Source organism: Amborella trichopoda, chromosome 2, assembly GCF_054954075.1.
Source record: "Amborella trichopoda isolate Santa Cruz 75 chromosome 2, AtrichopodaSantaCruz75HAP2 v2.0, whole genome shotgun sequence".
Classification (NCBI taxonomy): domain Eukaryota; kingdom Viridiplantae; phylum Streptophyta; class Magnoliopsida; order Amborellales; family Amborellaceae; genus Amborella; species Amborella trichopoda.
In genome coordinates, this window is record NC_142337.1 from 16,099,697 (window position 1) to 16,118,921 (window position 19,225).

At 36.7% G+C, this 19,225-nt stretch overlaps 1 protein-coding gene across 6 annotated transcripts in view; it reads left to right on the forward strand.

Moving 5' to 3' along the window:
• Positions 1-546: 546 nt before the first annotated feature.
• LOC18445774 (orotidine 5'-phosphate decarboxylase) overlaps positions 547-19,225 on the forward strand; it is a 39,904-nt gene continuing 21,225 nt past the window's right edge. For 2 of the 6 annotated variants that reach the window (XR_016049310.1, XM_020674482.2), the window contains exons 1-3: positions 547-767; positions 1,210-1,332; positions 1,460-1,618. Coding sequence is in view for 4 of the 6 variants with exons in the window: in XM_020674482.2 (XP_020530141.1) it covers positions 564-767; positions 1,210-1,332; positions 1,460-1,618 (486 nt within the window). In the remaining 2 variants the exon portion in view is untranslated. Of the gene's footprint in view, positions 768-1,209; positions 1,333-1,459; positions 1,619-7,973; positions 8,487-19,225 lie in introns of those variants that run through there. The other 4 variants (XR_016049311.1, XM_011629324.3, XM_088858181.1 and 1 more) reach the window with 3 other exon arrangements.

A 19,225-nucleotide genomic window follows, 5' to 3' on the forward strand; every position in this document is an offset into this window, starting at 1 on the left:
GGTTTTCATACTTGATGCACTTCCTTATTATGTGCTTGCTCATCATTTTCATTAATGATGCATTTTCTTGTTATGTGCTTAGTATTTATTAGAAAGTCGACCCATATTTAACCAACTCTAGAATTTGGACTATTTTAATTTCTTCAAAATTTTGGAAAATCACGATCTGCAAAACAATTTCAAGCAAAGATATACTCAGGCCCTTGCTGCTGTACTTCTCATGCAAAAAAATTGAGGAGCACGACACAAAAACTTGGTTATCTCTTCAAGTCAGTCCTGTATAATGAAAATATTTGCATCAGTTCTGGATATTCTTGTACCCCCCATCCATCTCTTTCTCCATCAAGTACCAAACATATTGGTTATTTGTTGTTGTTTTCAAGAATGAAACTTATTAATTTTTTCCTGCATAAGCAGGATGCTCTTATTATATTAGTTCATATGGTATTGTATGTATGATATGTGCTAATGCATTTTTCTGTATTTTGGAAGGCAACAGGTTCTCATTAGTTTGAAGATGCATTCCAGAAAAATCTGATTGTGCTGGGGGCTATGGTGCAAATATGCTGGCACTATATGCCTCAAGTCCAATCAGCTTGTTGCAAGCAAATGATGGCAGGAGCACTTCGGTGAAGATTTTTAATGTTAGATTGGTTAATTATGGACTGTCAAATCCCATGAGGTTTGAGAATGTCTATTGTGAATTCAAGCATTTTGGTCCACCAAGCGTTTCCAATCTTAGAGCCAAGGATTCGATGAGATGGAGGGTACACAATTTTCGTTCACTTTCCCTACATAGAAGTAGTAGTATTTCATTATTTTTTGCTGTGGCCGAGGTTTTGCATCATTCGAAATGTCATCCTACTCACAGTGAGTTAGTTATTGTGGGTGTATTGGCGTTCAGTAGGAGTGTGAATGCTCTTCCTCATGCAATTTTCTTTTGGAATTGAAGTTTAAGAGATTGATAAAATTTCAGGTGTGCATCTGAGGTAAGATGCCTAAATATGGCAATGGATACCATATGTATTGATATGGGTATGCTAGCTGCATAAATGCGGTTATTTTAGGATTTGATCCCAAACTTTGCTATTCCTTGTAGAGGATCGTGGTGTTTTTAATAACTCTTTTTGTTAATTTTCTTATTGATTATAATCTAGAAATCTTAATCAACGTCGGCGGTAATTTACTATATTCAGTTTGTCCATTTAGCAGCACAGTTGGCAAGTGTATGCTTCAATGGATGATGAATACCGCTCATCACGTAATATTGCTGTCAGCTTGTTTCGGCGGTATAGAGATGTAATTGAGCGTGGAGGTTCAGATAATCTAAGAGTATGTTCAGTACTCAGTGTTGTTGTTATTTTTTTGATAGCTTTAGTTTTCTTCTCTCAATGGTGGGTTGCTTTAATATATAAGCATATTTGTTCTGAGTGCCTTGTTTTGCTTCCTGATTTTATAGGAGTTCGTCAATGCTGGAGTGAATGCATATGCACTTGGTTGTACTGATGAGGGATTGCGAAAGGAACTTACAGATATGAAGAACTCTGGCATTGAAATGGAGGGGCTCCAGTCTTATGGTGGAAGCAGCAATTTGAAGTCTAAAATGTTTTCCAAGGAGGTGAGCTATATATGGTAGTTAACATTGATTAATTCAGTCTTAATGTTCTTGAATGAAGTTAGGGCATGTCTTTCTATGTCTGACCCCAGAAAGATGGGTTGCAACAATTAAAAAGAAAAAGGCTATAGGGAAAATGCTAAAAATCCAGTAAGGGGACACTGAAAGTAACTGTCACATTTTAAGGATACGAGTTTTTAAGGATACGAGTTAAATTTGGATGATTATGTTAATTTTGTTTCATGTTAAAGCTACAGTATAAAAGAGAGAAAAAACATGCATTATCCATGATATTGTCAGCCATTTTAATGGATCTACTTGTTTGTGTTAATAACAATAAAAGAAATAATCATTCTTAAAAATGCATTATCCATGATATTGTCAGCCATTTTAATGGATCTACTTGTTTGTGTTTATAACAATAAAAGAAATAATCATTCTTAAAAAAAACAATCAAAGAAATAATCTCTTCTCTGGAGTTTTAGTTTTTCACTCATTTTTTATTTTCTTAGCTTTGATATTCTTTTATTAGAAGAAAAAAGAAAGAAAAAGATGGAATGGGAAGGCCTTGTCATCTGTCAATGATGACAAATGAAAAGACAGCTTCATGACTAAGGATGGGGTAGAATGATTAAGATGGGCTGGATAAGTTAGTTGTCTGCATTTGGTTTTGAGACTATTAGGAACCTCAATTCTCCCGATAGGAGGATGCATATAAGAGAGTAGAAGAGCGATAACAAAGTTGATATGTTGTTGATGGAAGGCTAATCCCGACAGATCAGAGAGAAACCGCACAATGAGATTTTCAGGAACTTTGGTTTGTTATGACTGGAGCTTTGGGGAGTGCCAAGGGAGTTGGGTTCTTCGGGGCACTACCATAGTCGTGGGGCATGATTGTTTTTTGTAGGAAGGTACTTGGTTTTGATCTAGATGAAATTATTGGGAAAAGATATCTATTGTATGATGACTATATTTTAAGGTCCTTGCATGCCGTAACTAAGAGAATTCTTTTGGTAGAACTTGGAGAAACAAGGGGAAATGAAGAAGTCCTGTGGGTGTAGGCCTTGAGTTTAGTGCTATGCGACACTCTGCTATGATAGGAGGGATAGATATTTGGACATTTCTAGAGTGATTGGTTGCCTCATTGGCTTATCTCTGGGTGGGTACAGTTTATGGTAACTAACAATCAATCTGCCCTGGTTGTGGCCATCATGAATGCGTTTCTATTGAGATTGGAGTGGGATATTAAGTTCCCAAAGGCTTTCTTTGATAGCATTCTGAAGTATTGGAGCACGGATAATTCCAACCTCGTTAGAACTCGGGTAGATGTGGTTTGAGCACTTAATTAAACATCATTGTGGAATGGTGTCCGATTTTTTCCTCTGAAGAGAGATTTTCATGTCGTCTAGAAACTCTAGAATTTCATAAGGAAAGCCCATGGTATGGAGCTAATGTTTTGGTAATATTGAGTATAAGAATAATACATTCTTTAAGGCGCTGTTTCTTAGATAGAACCGAGGATTAGGTTGATAGATGCTAATAATGAAAGAAAATGAATTGGATCTGAAAGAATGGATGTTAGTTACCCAACAGGACTTAAAGGACCTTGCTTGAAGTAGGATATCATAAAAATGGGGTAGACAAAAGTTCCCTTGTCTGAGCTGATTCCCGAAAAGCATTCTCGGAACTTGGGAGTCCATCAAGGAAGGCTTTTGAATGTCTTTCTTGAATTCCATGGCAGAAATATAATACTCAATAAGTCAGTGCCACTTTTAATCACTCTATTCCCAGAGTGACTGTCAATCAACATTGTTAATTATTATTTTGAATGACTAGAGATTTTAGACTGATCAACTTGATGGATAATTTGTATCAGAACTTTGAATATAATAGCTTTAGGGAAGAGTATTAGTTGCTTAAAATCTGGCTTTGAACTTCATACACGATTTAATTTCTAAACGGATGCCTAGGTGACAGGGGTCCATGATGGTTAGCAAGTGGATAATGTAGCTTGTGATATTGGTGAACGCTGTGGAGCATCTAGGTTCATTAATCATTGTATTTATGTCATTACCCAGAGATGAGAGCTCCCTGAAAATTTTGTGGGATTGGATGCTCTTGAGGAGTACATGGAGACTGGTCAGGTGGAAAAGCAATTACACATCATTTAACGAGCCTGTCATGCTTGTTAAATCTCCTCTGCTATCATTCTGGTTTGTTTAGTGTCCTTAGTCAAAGGCAGCTTTGAACCGAATCTGGCAACTGCATTGGGAGTTCTTTGGAGCAATGGTGTACAGTGAAAGCTGTTCCATTGGGTCCCATGGTAGGAGTGCTGGAGCTTCAGGATATCAAATGGATTACTGTTATATATTCCAAGAACTATACCTTCAATCCTTAAGGATAATGAATCTAATGATTTAAAATCTAGCCTTAACTCTGATGTTGTTGTAAGCAGCTATAGTGGTGTGTGCAAAGTTTCAAATTTCAAAAACTTTCATTCAATGTTTTTACTCATACTTGGAAGTCCACTTTATAGGTGCTTCCAAACTTTAATACATCTTTACAACATCAATAAATACAAAACGAAAAAGTATACAATGCACTGGGACCTTTTTGCTGCTTGTTCTCACAGACACTGGCATAAAACCAAAGAAACTAATAAATAAAAACATACATTTAGTTGCTTAGCGTTACTCCCTGGTATTGGGGTCACCCAGTACTGGATCTCATGGATCAATGATGGCCCTGCTTAGGCAAAGTCTTCTGCGCAAACTTGAAATCAACTCAAGAACATTGTGAGACATTGACTTGTAGGTTTTCTCTTTCAAGCGCACATGAGATCCCGTGAAGAACTCAATCTTCTTTCACTTGTGCAGCTCTAGAACCTCTTCGATCTTCTTCTCATTAGTTTTAACCCTTGAATATCATGTTTGCTTGATCTTCGACCCATAGAGGAAGCCTTATTCTATTGTAAACATGCAACAACCCATAGAGAAACCTTTTCTCCTATCATATGCCTCGAGGAGCCTGTAGAGGATACTTTTCTTGACCTTGATTTTGTATCAGCATTAGGAAGATCTTTTCCCCCCTTTTTACCACATGTAAGCACCTTTGAGAAGATTTCTTATGTCTACAGAGATTATGTATTGGATGGAGATCAACCTGCCTTAATCATGGGTGCTCTGCGGAGACTCTCTGTGTCATGTGCAGGCCCATGTAAACCGCCTCTTTCTCCAGCTTCATGCTGATTTTTCACGTCCTTTCATCTTCATCGTGTTGCTGTTCTGTGCTGAAACTAAGACATGTTTATCTTAGCCACATGCTTGCATTTGAGACACCTTTATGCTGCTTGTAACATGCTTCCCCTGGAGATCAATCTTGCCATGAAATTGCAGCCCACAGTGGACAGCGCTTCATCCATCAAGTGCCAGCCATTATGATCTTTTTCCCAATGGCTTACTTTGCTTGTTGCAACCTTAGAATTCTTCCTTTAATGTTTTGATTTTTTTTTAAAATCCTTTAGAGCTAAATTTGGACTCCCTTGACCAAGTCAATTTCCTATAGGTATTTCAGAGATGTTCCTAAATTCCATTTAACCCCGTAGGGATTAGTCCTTTGGAGTTTATAAGGATAAGAATACTCTTAATTCGAGTGAACCCCTGGTGGATTAGGTCCAAGTTCAGAGTAATAGGGAGGGAGATGTAAAATTAAATAGGACAAAATATCAACAGATTTGGAGGCATGAGGCAGTGTTTTAAAATGCGGCTGCATCGGGCGCTATGTGCTGCCCAGCGCATCACACATGCCCGCATGTGAGGTTTGGAGAGATGCGTCCACATATGCGCTGCATCTCTCCACATTAGAGCTGCATCTCGCATCGAGTGCATCAAGCCGGGTAATAAGGTCATTTTGACCTTTGAAAATGGGGGAAAAGAGTTTGGGGGGGTATTAAACCCCCCAAACATCATTTTTCAGCCACATCCATGGCTTTTATTGGATTGATTGAATAAAAAAAACATGTTGGACAGAAATTTTATGTGTTGAAGTTCTTCGATTTGTACATTTGTTGATGCTTGGTTGTTGAGTTGTATCTTTTGGGTGTTGATGTGAGGAAGTTTAGGCGAACTTGTGACAACAAATCGAGGGTTTCAAAGGCCGTGAAGAAATCGATACTTGCTTCAAGTAACCGGTAACTTTTTTTTTCCTATTACAGTAATACTTCTTTTTGGGGCAATGTCTTCTTCCCAATCTTTTAGTAATAATGATCCGGCTTGGAGATTTGCCAACTTAAAAATCCGAAAGATTGAAATTGTGTGATTTGTAGGCTTTGTGGAAATATTTATAGGGGGTATTTTTTGGCAAAAAGAATACTTAGCTGGTACTTCTGGGAATGTAAGAGCAATTCCACAAGCTGTCAAAGAGATAAAAATGAAGATTAGAGAATATATGGATAGCTTGAAAAACGAAAAAGAGAAGAAAGAAATGAAAAGAAAAGAATTACTTGATGATATGCAATTTTTGATGATGATGATGAGGATGATGATAATATATCAGAAGTTGCAATGAGGCAAAGGGTAGTCCAATCTCAAGGGAAAGGGTTATAAATATTGGTGGGCGTGTTGGAAAAAAACACCTCTAAGGGGCCAATGGATGTTTTTTCACCCTTAACCTCGAAATTGTGGTTTAGGAAAAGAGCAAAAAACCAAATAAACCACAATTGATAATTGATGCAAGAAAGAACAGAGGAAGTTGGTATGTGAGTACATTGCGAAGTTGTTTTACATGACCGACATTCCTTTTAATACTATAGCTCTCGATAGTTTTGCATGTATGATCTAGGCAATTGGGCAATATGGCCTGAAACTTATTCCTCCTTCGCTAGATTAGATTAGGGAGTGTTTATTGAAGGATGCTGTATTTGATGTTAACAATATTTTGATTTCTTAAAGAGAAGGGTGGGAGAAGTATTGTGCCACTGTTATGTGTCATGGTTGGTTCGATGGAAAGTTGATGGCATTCATTAATTTTTTGGTTAACTGTCCAACAAGTACTTTTTTGTTGAGTCTGTTGATGCATCAGACAAGTCACATGATGCTACATACTTATATGGCTTGATGAATGAGATTGTAGACTTTGTTTGAGAGAAAAATGTAGTACAAATTATCACTAACAATGTGCCAATTATGCTGCAGCTGGGCATTTTTTCGACTTTGAAGAAGATGCATATGTTTTGGACTCCTTACGTAGCTCATTGTGTTAATCTCATGCTTAAGAAAATGGATACAATATCTTTATTTAATGGGGTGATTTCAAAAGCTATGTTTGTTGTTGGATTTATTTACAATCACACCATTGTCCTTAGCATGATGAGGACTTTTACAAATAGAAAAGAATTAGTGAGACCAGGTATCACTAGATTTGCCACATCATTTCTCACTCTTCGTAACCTAGGCATGCAAAAAAATTCCTTGAGAACCATGTTTTCTTCAGAACAATGGAATCAAAGTAAATGGTCAAAGCATCGGGATGGGAGAAAGGTTGAACGAATTATTCTGAATACATCTTTTTGGAATCAAATATTTCTTGCATTGGAGGTCGTTGGCCCTTAAGTGAGAGTGCTTCGACAATAAATGAGGCAATGACTAGGGGAAGAACAAAGACAAAAAATATTTTCATGGATGATGAAAATAAATGCAAGGCTATACTTGGAATTATTGATAAGAGATGGGATACCTAGCTTCATGTGCACCTCCATTCAGCTGGTTACTTTCTAAATCCATCTCTTCATTACAAGCACCCATCTATTGAGTCAGATCGTGTAATAAATAGTGGGTTCTTAGATGTGCCTGAGAGCTTGGTGCCCGACAAAGATATCCAAGATGAGATCCAAAGCCAAGAATTGATTAAGTTCAAGTTAGCTTTGAAAAATTTTGGGAGAGAGATTGCTACATGAAACGGGGACACTACAGATCTAGGTAAAGGCCAAAATTACCCTTACTTGTTTATGACTTTATGTATAATTCCATTTATACGAATAATAAAATATTTATGATTTATTTAAAATCTAAATTATAAAATATTACACAGCTGCATGGTGGGCATTATATGGAAGTGAGACACGAAATCTTTAATGTCTCGCTATTCAAGTGTTGAATCTCAGATGTAGCTCGTCTGGTTGTGAACACAATTGGAGTGCATTTGAGCATGTAAGTCCTTAATCCTTATTTCTTGGATTTCAATTTCCAATTTCAATTTTCTATAATCTAATTTATCTATTTTCAATTTTCTACTACAACTCCATACCAAAAAAAGAAATAGGTTGGAGCATAAGAAGTTGAATGATTTGGTTTATGTGCAGTATAATGAGCGGCTTAGGAATAGGTATCAAAAGCGCATGGAGCTCAACCCTATTCAATTGTATGAAGCTGATAGTGATTGCACCAGTGAGTGGACCATAGATCCATGACTAGAGCATGTGTTTGAGGGTGAGGATCTTACATGGCTTGATGTCGAGCTAGCCACAGGGGCTAATGAAGAAGAACGGCCTAACACTAGAGCACAAAGGAGTAGAGCTGGGTCTAGTTGCACATCTGCTCCAGAGGTCGAGGAGGAGGAGGCTGAGTTAGAGGAGGCCGAGGAAGAAGAATGTGTGGAGGCCGTCGAGGATGATATTGATGATGCTGCACATGAAGACTCTCAAGATGACTTCTCTGATTAGTATTTGAAAAATTGAAATTTAGAATCTCACTCTCAAGACTTGAGAAATGATGATGATTGTATTGACTCTTCTTGAGCTTGATTTTTAAACTCTTTAATCGTCATGGACTTTTAGTTTGTAGTATTTTGTAGCTTTAAAGTTTGTGGTTACAAATTTGTGCTTATGGTTGTTAATTGTTAAATGTTTTATGAAGCTAGTTTCAAATTTCTAGTTTATATCAGGGGATAGTGGATACAGAATCTCAGACAATTGATACTTTTAGAGTTAATGAATAAACTAATTATGTACTATCACATATATCACCTTCATAGTTTTTTCTATGAATTTACCTATCTTGTTAGATTTTTTAGAATTTTATTATGTTTATTGACCGCGTCGCGACAATGCGCCTGCATTGGAATCGCATCAGCCCCCCCAACGCTTTTGGCCGCATCGCATCGGAACCGCATCGGCCCCCCCAACTCTTTTGGTCGCATCTCGCATTTTAAAACACTGGCATTAGGTGTCCTCGCTTTCTTCGAAGTGTTAAATGCCCTCTACTCGATAATTCAAAAATGCAATGGTCCTGGCGAGTACACTCTTAGAATACAGCTAGATCAGTAGTACACTTCTTGAACTCTGAGTTGCATGCTCAAAATACTTGTCTAAAACCACAACTTGAACTCTGATGTATTCCCATTCGTTATAAAAATGATAAGCATCAATTCAGAGATCGATAACAATGATAGGAATATGTATGTCATATTAAAGGCCTTGTATAATCTTCTAGTATTGGTTGGATTGGTGATTGTAAAAAGCTCAAGGATAAAGAGGAAGCAAGAGGTCATTAAATTTTTATTATCGAGATATCTCAAGGCCATATAAACCGCATTCGAATGCCAACTTTAGTACAAGACATTGCCTTATATTGAACATCTAATGAGTCTTTGAATGGATGGAAAAATTGTTGTTATTTTTTATGTTTATTCAATTTCAAGGGATTTATATTATAGTTTTAGTTTTAAAGTTTATTTTTAGGTTTTTTTAGTTCTTTAGGACTTCTAGGGTTTTTATAATTTTTATTTATTTCATGACTACTATTCACAAGTACTATTCATGAGTACTGTTCACGGGTGCTCTTCATAAGGTTAAAATTGCCATTACGAAATTTAAGTTTAAGTTAGGATATATAGGTCATTTTAATCATTATATGGATATGTAATGTCTTTAAGCATTGAATTATAATATATAAAGGTGTGTGGGGCTTTGAGAGAGGCAATTCCACACGATTTTTAGAAATTGAAAGAGAGAAAAACTTAGGCTTTTGGAACCCTAGCTCGGGATATGGAGAAGAAATCCTAGGTTTCTTCGACTTGTGCTTGCGTTTGGTTTGCTCCTTGCTGTTTTCATTGTTTTCTTCAATTTTCCCTGCATCAGTCTTGCATAGTTCAATTGGGAAATTTCATTGTTACAATTCTTTTTAAATTTAATATGAGCGTGATAATCGGTCGAAACTGATTTATATTCAAAGTAAGGAAATCTTTTGAGCACTTTCTCAATATTGTAGCTTTGGGTTAAAATGTACCTAGTTAGTTTCCTCGCGTTTTAATTCTAAGTGTTGCAAAAGCTTTCTCCATGTCTTTTATATTAAATTCAGAAGATAATAATTTCTTAGTGCCATATAGTATAACTGCCTAGTCGGAGAATATAATCTAAATACAGGCAAATAATTACTATTGGACCATTACAAACTCATTCATGGAACACATTTATCAGCATCACTGATCTGCAGTACATGTGATAAGACAATTCTATTGATTTTTTTCTTGCCATTGTTTAGGTGTTTTTTAAATCCATACAAACACTTGACAAGTTTATAAACCTTCTATTTCAGACATTTTAGGATATTCCCTTTGCTTGTTCAATAGAAATTTCTTCATCTTGCTCATGAGAAAAGCAGTTTCAACATTCATTTGGTGAGTCCCTAGATGGTAAATCGATGCCAAAGCAATTTGTACTCGAGTAATAGCTATTTGAGCGACTGGTGCATACGTGTCAAAGAAATCAACGCCTTCTTTTTGTTTAAAACCTTTTGCAACCAGTTCGGTTTATATTTACCACTAGTAACATCGACATTTATTTTCTTTATGAAAATCCATTTTACATCCCAACAACTTAGCACCAGGAGGTAAATCCACTAGTATCCAAGTGTCATTTTCCATTATAGGTTGCATCTCATCATTGACTGCAACCCTCAAAAAAGGAGCGTCACATGATGATGTGGCTTTTTGGAAACTTTTATCATCTTGTATGTGATACATCAAAAAATCAGCTCCAAAATCATTTTGTTTCTTGATTCTCTTACTTCTCCTAGGTTTTAGAACCTCAAAATCCTCGCGCTCATTGACATTCTCTATATTCATTATCATATGCTCATCAATAAATGTGTGCTCGAAAAATTTTGCATCCTGGACTATAGGGCCAAAAGCGCTTAAAAAATGAAAAACTTTGTGAAAAGAAAGAAAATAAAGGTAGTAAAAGTGTAATAACAACAAAAGCAACCAAAAAGAAGTCCTGATAATCTTAGAAATAATTAAAAATAAATAGATTTAGAAAAAATGTTTTATAGTTGGGGATATTTTAAAAAGTCCAAAAAAGAAAATATAAAGAATAGGGGTTATGGAAAAAAGCTCTCACCAATCTTTGCCAAACATATGCAAATCATGTAAAAAAGATTCATATATTTCTTTTATAGAATTTTCAAATTTGTTGTTATTTCCTTATGTACCTCGAGCTGTACACGCAACTCGGGTATGAGCTTCAACTTGTGCAAGTCCCATAACACTGGCTCATATGGTGATGCATTGGGTTTTAAATATGATATTCTATTGAAAATGTCACATGATGATATTAAAGCTTCTCTCCACAATATATATATATATATATATATATATATATATATATATATATATATATATATATATATATATATATATATATTTATATATGAGTAATGATCTCCTCCCATACCCATGTGTGTAGGCCAAAGGATCACCATTAAATTTGACACAGATCTCTAGAAAAGTTATCACATGGGTGTGAGACTTGACTTTTCTAGAGATCTATACCAAATTTAATCGTGATCCTTTGGGGTCCTACACACATGGGTGTGGGAGGGTCTCACAAGGTCATTTCCCTATATATATATGGGAAAATATTCTCGTATCACCTATTTTTGGTTTTCATATCTGAATAAACCCAAGGATTTAAAATATATCTCCTAATCCCCTGACTTACTTTACCCACTTTTAACTGTTTTTTTAGCCCTAGCAAATATAAAAAAGACATGCTCATTCTAAACCCTTTCTCCCTTTGCGCGATATATTCCTCCCAAATTTCTCTCTTTCTCTATCTTCCTTGAGATTCTCCCAAACCCCTTCTCTCTCTCTCTGTATTTTCCCCCACTTTCTCTCTCTAAGTCTCTCTCTGTCTCTCTACCCCGTGTTTCTCGAAACCCCTCTCTCTCATTTTGGGTTCCAAAAACAGGCACAATCTACATACAGTTAATCATCTATGCGAATAATATCCAAAAACCCTGATTTTTAAATTTAGTTGCTTTTCAATTTTGCTTTAGAAATTTTGAATTTCTTAAATCAAAATAAAAGTGATAAAGTATGTCGTCCTACCAAGTGTTTGTGTTTCTCTTAGAAAACAAAATTGTGTATCTATTCTAATGGCCTAGAACTTCCTTCCACTTATAGGAAAATGTTTCCTTATGATGTTTGATCCTACACACACATTACACACGTAATCTTTTGGGAATAAGGCCTAAAGTACTCATCGTTCTCAAAGAATTATATGCAATATGACCTGATCTACTATGCCATAAAGAAAGAGGATCAAACATATATATAGAAGATGAGGTACCTGTTTCATTATTTGCATTGAGTTTAAGCATGCCTTCAAAGACATATCCTATACCTATTAAGACTTTCTTCAATAAGTTGGACTTGTTGGACTCAAAAACAGGTTTGAAACCGCCCATGTAATGGACACTAGATTTCTCTAGACTTCAGGGGCATGATGCACATCCAGAAGGGTGAGGACTTTGCCGGACGTGAATTTCCATTCAACCACCCATGTAATGGACAATGTCCTCCCCCACCATGCCGTAAGTCCTAAACATGTTTCTATTATTAGAGACATGTCTGGTGGCTCTTGAGTCCACTTACAATTCTATAGTACCCCCTACAACATTTACTCTGGAGATCATGTCAACAAATTTTCTCTGGCTACATTGGAGCCAGTTGTTTCTTTTGAAGTTTGCAGAATTTTTACATATGACCGGCTTTGCCGGAAAAATAGCATACCATGGGTTTCTTGCCCTTGTCCTGAGCTGTCTTGGCTTAGGCGCTTTTTCGTCCTTCTTCTCCCTTTTCTTCTCTTTGATCTTGATCCATTTTCTCAATCTTTGGTTTCTTCCTTTTTGGACCCTCGACTATGTGTGCTCTAGCTGTCAATTTGCAACCTCTATTGCTTCTTGTCTCTTAATCGACTTTCTTCTTCTATTTGCAAATGAATCATCAGTTGCTCCAAACTAATATTTTTTGGCTTGTGAGTGAGGACATTTCTACATTAAAATGCTCTTCAATATTCATGCCATTAGAGATTATCTCATACGCGATAAGTTGAAATTCGTGGACTTCGGCAAGTTTGGGTCTTGCATCGTGATTTCGAAGCTTAGGCAACAGCTTTTCAAGTATTTAATTGTTCTAGCATCTTTTTCTTTGTATTGTGTTTGGAAAGCTTCCGAAAGATCCTTCACAGTCGACATGCTAGAATACAAGTCAATCATTTGATCACAAGTGTTGGGTATTTGTAGCCATTAAAGGCCTTATGAGGGCATGTAATCAATATTTTGAGATAGTGGAACATAGAACTCTAGTGGGAGTATGGTTTAGAGGGCCGAGATTTGCAAATGATATTTGCCAAGACTCAGACTAGGTTTAACGAGCTAGACCAGTCGAGGTACAAAACCCTAAATACTTAGGCATAGAGCACAACCGATGAGGGTTAGCAAGGTTATCCCTTGATGAAGTCAGAGTTGCCTATAGTAGTGAGCCAAGGGACTGTGTTACCCTTATGTGTTATGGTAAGCCTCTAGGGACGAGGGTCAAGCCGCATCTTGAACGATCATACAACATGCACATATGATAGCCGTATCGAAAAATAAAATTACTACGAGGATGACCCTCATATGCACCATAGAGCTGTGGTTACACTAGGTATGTGTGACCTCAGACTTGTCCCTTAGGGGAACTTGTAATCCATAGACTGGGATTGTGTCTCCTCACCTATTGGCTGACTTTAGTGGCCCAATTATGAACCCCTGTGGATCATAGTCCTTAGTAGAAAGTGAAGTGCTTTAGCATTTTTATAATTCCTTAACATAGTTGAATCTGAATCCCATCAAATTATTTAGAATTAATTATTTTGATATTAAATGATTTTGAGATTTATAAAACGAATTTTTAGAATTCTCTGGATATTTGATTTTCATAAAATAGATTTATAAATAGAGGGAAATTGAATTTTCGGTATTTTAAATATTCATAGAGAAAAATAATACATTCAACATTTCTTAAAATTACTTTACAACTTATAATTCATATAATATATGGGGGCCCATGGGGCTCACCATATTTGCACATGGGGACGTGCATGGGGCCCACATGATGGCCCCATGAGTGGCATGCCCCACTTTGGGAGCTTTCTCTTTTTTTAATGAGGCCATCAAGGCACTCAATCAAAGGTGAAACAAAAGGAAAGTTTGGAAATTAAGAAATTTGATTTTCAAATTAAGACATGTGTAAGAGAGAATATGGAAAAAAAGTATATGTTATATATTTTCAATATTTTATTTATTTGATGGGATTAGGTTAAGAAAGTTGAAGGATAGGGGTCTAGCATCTTCCTTTTAATTATGATGACAGATCGAAGGATTGTATGGCTAAGATCTCTCATCCCACATGTCTCTTATGATCAATGATCTGGATTTGTTCTCCATAAGGATGGCCAACCCTACGAAACCCTAATCTTAATAGAGAAAGTTTATAAATAAGCACCATGGGGGGTCCTATTCTCTACACCTCAAGAGCTCTCTCTCTCTCCATCTAAGGTGGCACGCCACCTTCTCACCGTCTCTCTGGTCTTTGATCTCTCTCTAAGCCTCCCTCACTTAGAATTATTCTGGGGTAGAAAAATAAGGGGCACGCCCCAAGCATAGTGCCAAGGGTAGGCATGCCCCCATACTAGGTATTGAGACCTAGTCTACCATGCTAAGTATTGAGTCCTGGCCTCCCATACCAGGTATTGGGACCTAGCTTACCATACTAGGTATTGAGACCTTTCCTACCATGCTTAGGGATTGAGGCCTAGTCTTGCTTATTGTTCCACCATTGCTCTCTGATTTGAAAGGGTTGATAGCCTAAGGTTTCTCATATTTTAAAGATGTGAGAAAAACCTTGATCCCGTGCACCATAGGAGGAGGAAACCTGGAGTGGGGTGTGCAAAGTCCAGTTTAGGTAATCTTCTGGCAATTTAATTTCAGTTTATCCAGTTTGTGTTTAATGCTCCAAAGGTCAAGATTATGCAATTTTGTTTTGTGTAATATAGTTGTTAAAGTGGTAGCAAGTGAGAGTCCTTGAGATTCTTTGTATTTTTAGTGTTTCTCATTATGTATATGGACACTTGTATATAATCCGGGTGATGTAAATAAATATTAGAAGAAACATTTTAATCAGAATTCACTTGCCCAAGTTACGTAGTCCTGCTTTCAACTAGTGCATTCAGTATGAAACAATTACAAATATAATCATCTTTGTCTCTCTATTGAGTTTCTTCGGAAATCTGATCATTAGCTGTCTGCTCATCGGTAATTTGATCACTGGCAGTTTTTGAGGTTGATGTGGAAGCTTTTGTTCTGATAGAGGGTCACGGTTTCTTCAATACAAAATCAACTTTGAAGGTCCCAGACAAGAATTAGACCTTAGACTACCACTTTCTCAAATTTACACCATCAAAACATTTCAGTATTGCAAAATCCTGGCTCATAGCCTTTAGTGAGTTTCCAGTAGGCAATAGCCATCTCATGATATAAACTGTTTAACAATTCGAAATTGTTGGTTTTTTGGACTACTTTGGAACTAAATTTTGGTCGAGTCTCCCCTTGATCGAGGTCAAATTTTATGTATGAATTTAAAAGATACTTCCAATTCCAGTTAACTTCTGAGGGATTGGTCTGGGTACAAAGTTTCTATCAATAAGAATACTCTTTATAATGGTTAGCCCCTTGAGGGATTAGGTCAAGCTTCAGAGTAATAGGGAGAGGGACGTAAATCTGGAGGTACTAGATGGATTCATTTTCTTCGAAGTGTTAAACGTGTTGGGTTTTGTGGCTTTTGAAGGCTTGGAGAGCTTGTAAAAATGATATTTATAATGGGATATGCACTTCAGTGGGAGTGTGTGTGTTGATTGACCAAGGATTGGGCAGTTTATGACTCTGGTCATGTTCAAAACCCTTAGCCCTGGGCATGTGGCACAACCGATGAGAGTTTGCAGTGGGTCATCCTTTATTGAGGTTGGAGAGATGCCCAAGGATCATGTTTGTAGCCCAAAAAAACTGTGTTGTCTCCTGTGTGCTGCTGTAGGCATGTGAGAGCAATGACCATAACCTCAACAGACGTCCGCATGGCATGTACTCATAACAACCTTATAGAGGGAGACGTGTACATGTGCATTGAGAGAGCCCCCTTTTGCACTGTGGTGACAAGTGCTAGACTTGATCTTAAAGGGGAGAACTGAAATCCACATTCCAAGATCATGGTCCCACTGTTTATTATCCAACTTTGACAAGCCAATCATGAGCCCTTGCAAAGAGACTATGGGTCATGGGACTTTGTTGGGCTGGATAAGAGAGTATTTGTGGATCATGATTTTTGGGGTGACTGGAGTGACGTTGGTATCGCATATTTTGATCCATTGGTATCAGTCCACTCCTAGTATAGTTTATTTTAATATTATAAATATTTATTTGATTTTTAAATATTTTTTGGAAATTGAAAGTATTTTTTTGTAGTAGATTTTCTTGAAAGGGTATTTCTGAGATTTTAAAACTTTAAATAACACATGTGGGACCAAGGATCCAGTCCCACATGTGGGACCACGTGCACCCTAGGGACCATGCCCTATATTTTTTTTGTAAAGCAAAAAGTGGCACACCACTTTTGTGGCTAAAGGGAGCATTCCATTTTTTTTTTTTGGTAAAATAGGGCCATACACAAATATTCTTTTTGAAAACTGAAAACATGCTCCATGCCATGTTTTTTTAGGAAAAGGGGGCCACACCTAAGTGGCTATGTGGAAGTCAAGTTAATAAATTCAAAACTCCCCACACTCGGTATTCTGAGATGCAATCAGTCTCAGCGAATACACTTCTAGGATACTGCTAGATCAGTATTAACCTTCTTATGTCTCTGAATTGTACTCTCCAAATGCTTGTCTAAAAGCACAACACAAAATACTGATATGTCTTCCAATCTGTTGTAAAATTGATAAGCATCGATTGGAACATCAATAATAATGATAGGAATGTGTGACTCTATTAAAGGCCTGGTATAAGCTTCTATTTGGTTGCATTGGTGATTGTGAAATGCTTAGTGATAAAGAGGGCGCAAGAGGTTATGAATTTTCTTTTTTTTTTGTCCTTTTTTTATTTAAGAAGAAGCAAAAGGGGCTTTTGTAGAAAATTGATGAGGTAACACTGGCGTGGTAATACAATGATACATGTCACATAAGTAAATATATGTACACGTCATACGTATTCCATGTTAATTCATGCCAAGACCCACATCAAAAGTTAAAGTAAAGAAAAGGAGTAAAGGATATAGTGGTCCTTTTGGACTAGAGTAAAATAGGATAGTCAATCAAGTTTGCTCTAATGATCATATATAGAATAAAGGTCTTCATGACCACAGGACCAAAAAGATGTGGTCTAGAAATGGTATATGTTTTGGAGCATATTACAAACTTAACATGATGATCTGCCTCTCATGGTCACATGCAGCCAATTGGAGATGCTGTTCATCTTCCTCTGCCACGAGGAAACTTGTCGAAGAAGATTTTCCACCTCTCTTCTCGAGAATCCATACATCTGTGCAAACCTTAGAAGCTGACCATGAAATCCTAGGCTTTTTGGCATGGAAGCCTTTGTAATTCGGCATGAAAAAGCCTACAAACACTTCCTGTCACCTGCCAGCCTCGTTACACCACAAAGACCATGTGTGTCTTATTGGAGAGATGGATGTATATGCACACACTCACACATGCACACACATACATTCATAAATATATTGCTCTTGAGGCAGAGTCTTAATGCAAAGCAAAAAGGAAACTCTGATTATTCAAAATGAATCCATAGTAGAAATCAAAGAACTGAAAATCTGATTGAAAATAAAGATGGAAGCTTAAAAGCCAAACTTCTTAGCTTAGTGGTGAAACCAGGAAGCCTAAACAAAGTAGTTATGAAAGCCCACAACCTCTCTAATGGCACCTATTTATGAAAAGAACTTAACTTCAATCCCAAGAAATCATGATTCTAATTTAAAATGAAATCATAATTCTGATTGAAATTGAACTCTTAATCAAAAATATAATTGCAATGACATCTTGATGGAGGGAAAATTGTCCTTATTTTTTATATTTATTCAATTTCAAATGATGTATATTATAGTTATAGTTTTAATTTTAAGATTTTTAGCTTTTTAGGAATTCTAGGATTTTTTTATTGTATTTTTTTTATTTCATAAGTACTATTCACGAGTATTGTTCACAGGGGCAAACTGTCATTAAGAATTTCTAGTTAGGATATAGGAATCAATGTATTATTTGTTTGGACACTTTTTGTAGTTGAAACATTAATTTTAGTACATATGAGGTGTGTGGGACCCTGAGAAGTTCAATTCCACATAATTTTTTGAAATTAAAAGAGAGAAAAGCTTAGGCTCTTAAAACCCTAGCTTGGGGTATGATGAAGAAACCGGAGGTTTCTCTGACTTGTGCTTGTGTTTAGCATTGCTTTTTTGCTGATTTTATTGTTCCATCAAATTGCCCTGCATCAAATTGTTTTAGAGCCTGTGATCTACACGGAAATCACTTAGCACTGTACGGAGTAACTATAGCATGGTATGGAATTAATGTAGCAGTGTATGGAGTTGATGTAGCACCACTTTTTTGATGCCCTAGGTCGACAACAAAGAGGAGAAGTTATATTGGGGTCTAGGGTTTACTTATTTTTTCCAAAGTTTTACCTAAACAATCTAGATCTTGCTAATTTCAATAGTCTTTGTTGATTATTTGTCCAGGTTTGTGATTTTAGTGAACCCATGGCAGCGAGCAGGGGCCATAGATGAGGGATTTGTGTGGATCCACTCCGTGATCCCATAGATGATAGAATTGAGGAACTTGAAAGGCTAGTACAACAGCTGGCGAAGCAGTTCGTGAGCCTCAATAATGGGCATGACGGTGATCTTTCAACCCTAGAGGATCTCGAGTACAATCCTTTTCACTTTTGCACTCCGTGTGGGAAGTCAAGTGATGAGGATAGTGTCAAAAGACCTAGATGTGGGAAACATCACTATTGGGTTTTCAATTTGGAAGATGAGATTTTTTATTTTAACACAGATTGCATGGAAAATCAGTAAATTGTAGATTGGGATTCACCAATCTTCGATATATACTTGGATGAGCAACAAGATTTCTTAGGAGATCTAGTTTATGCTAAAGATCAAGATGATGATGAAGAGATTTTGGAAGAAGGTGAAGAAAATGGGCCATGAGTGTAAAAATGAAAAAGG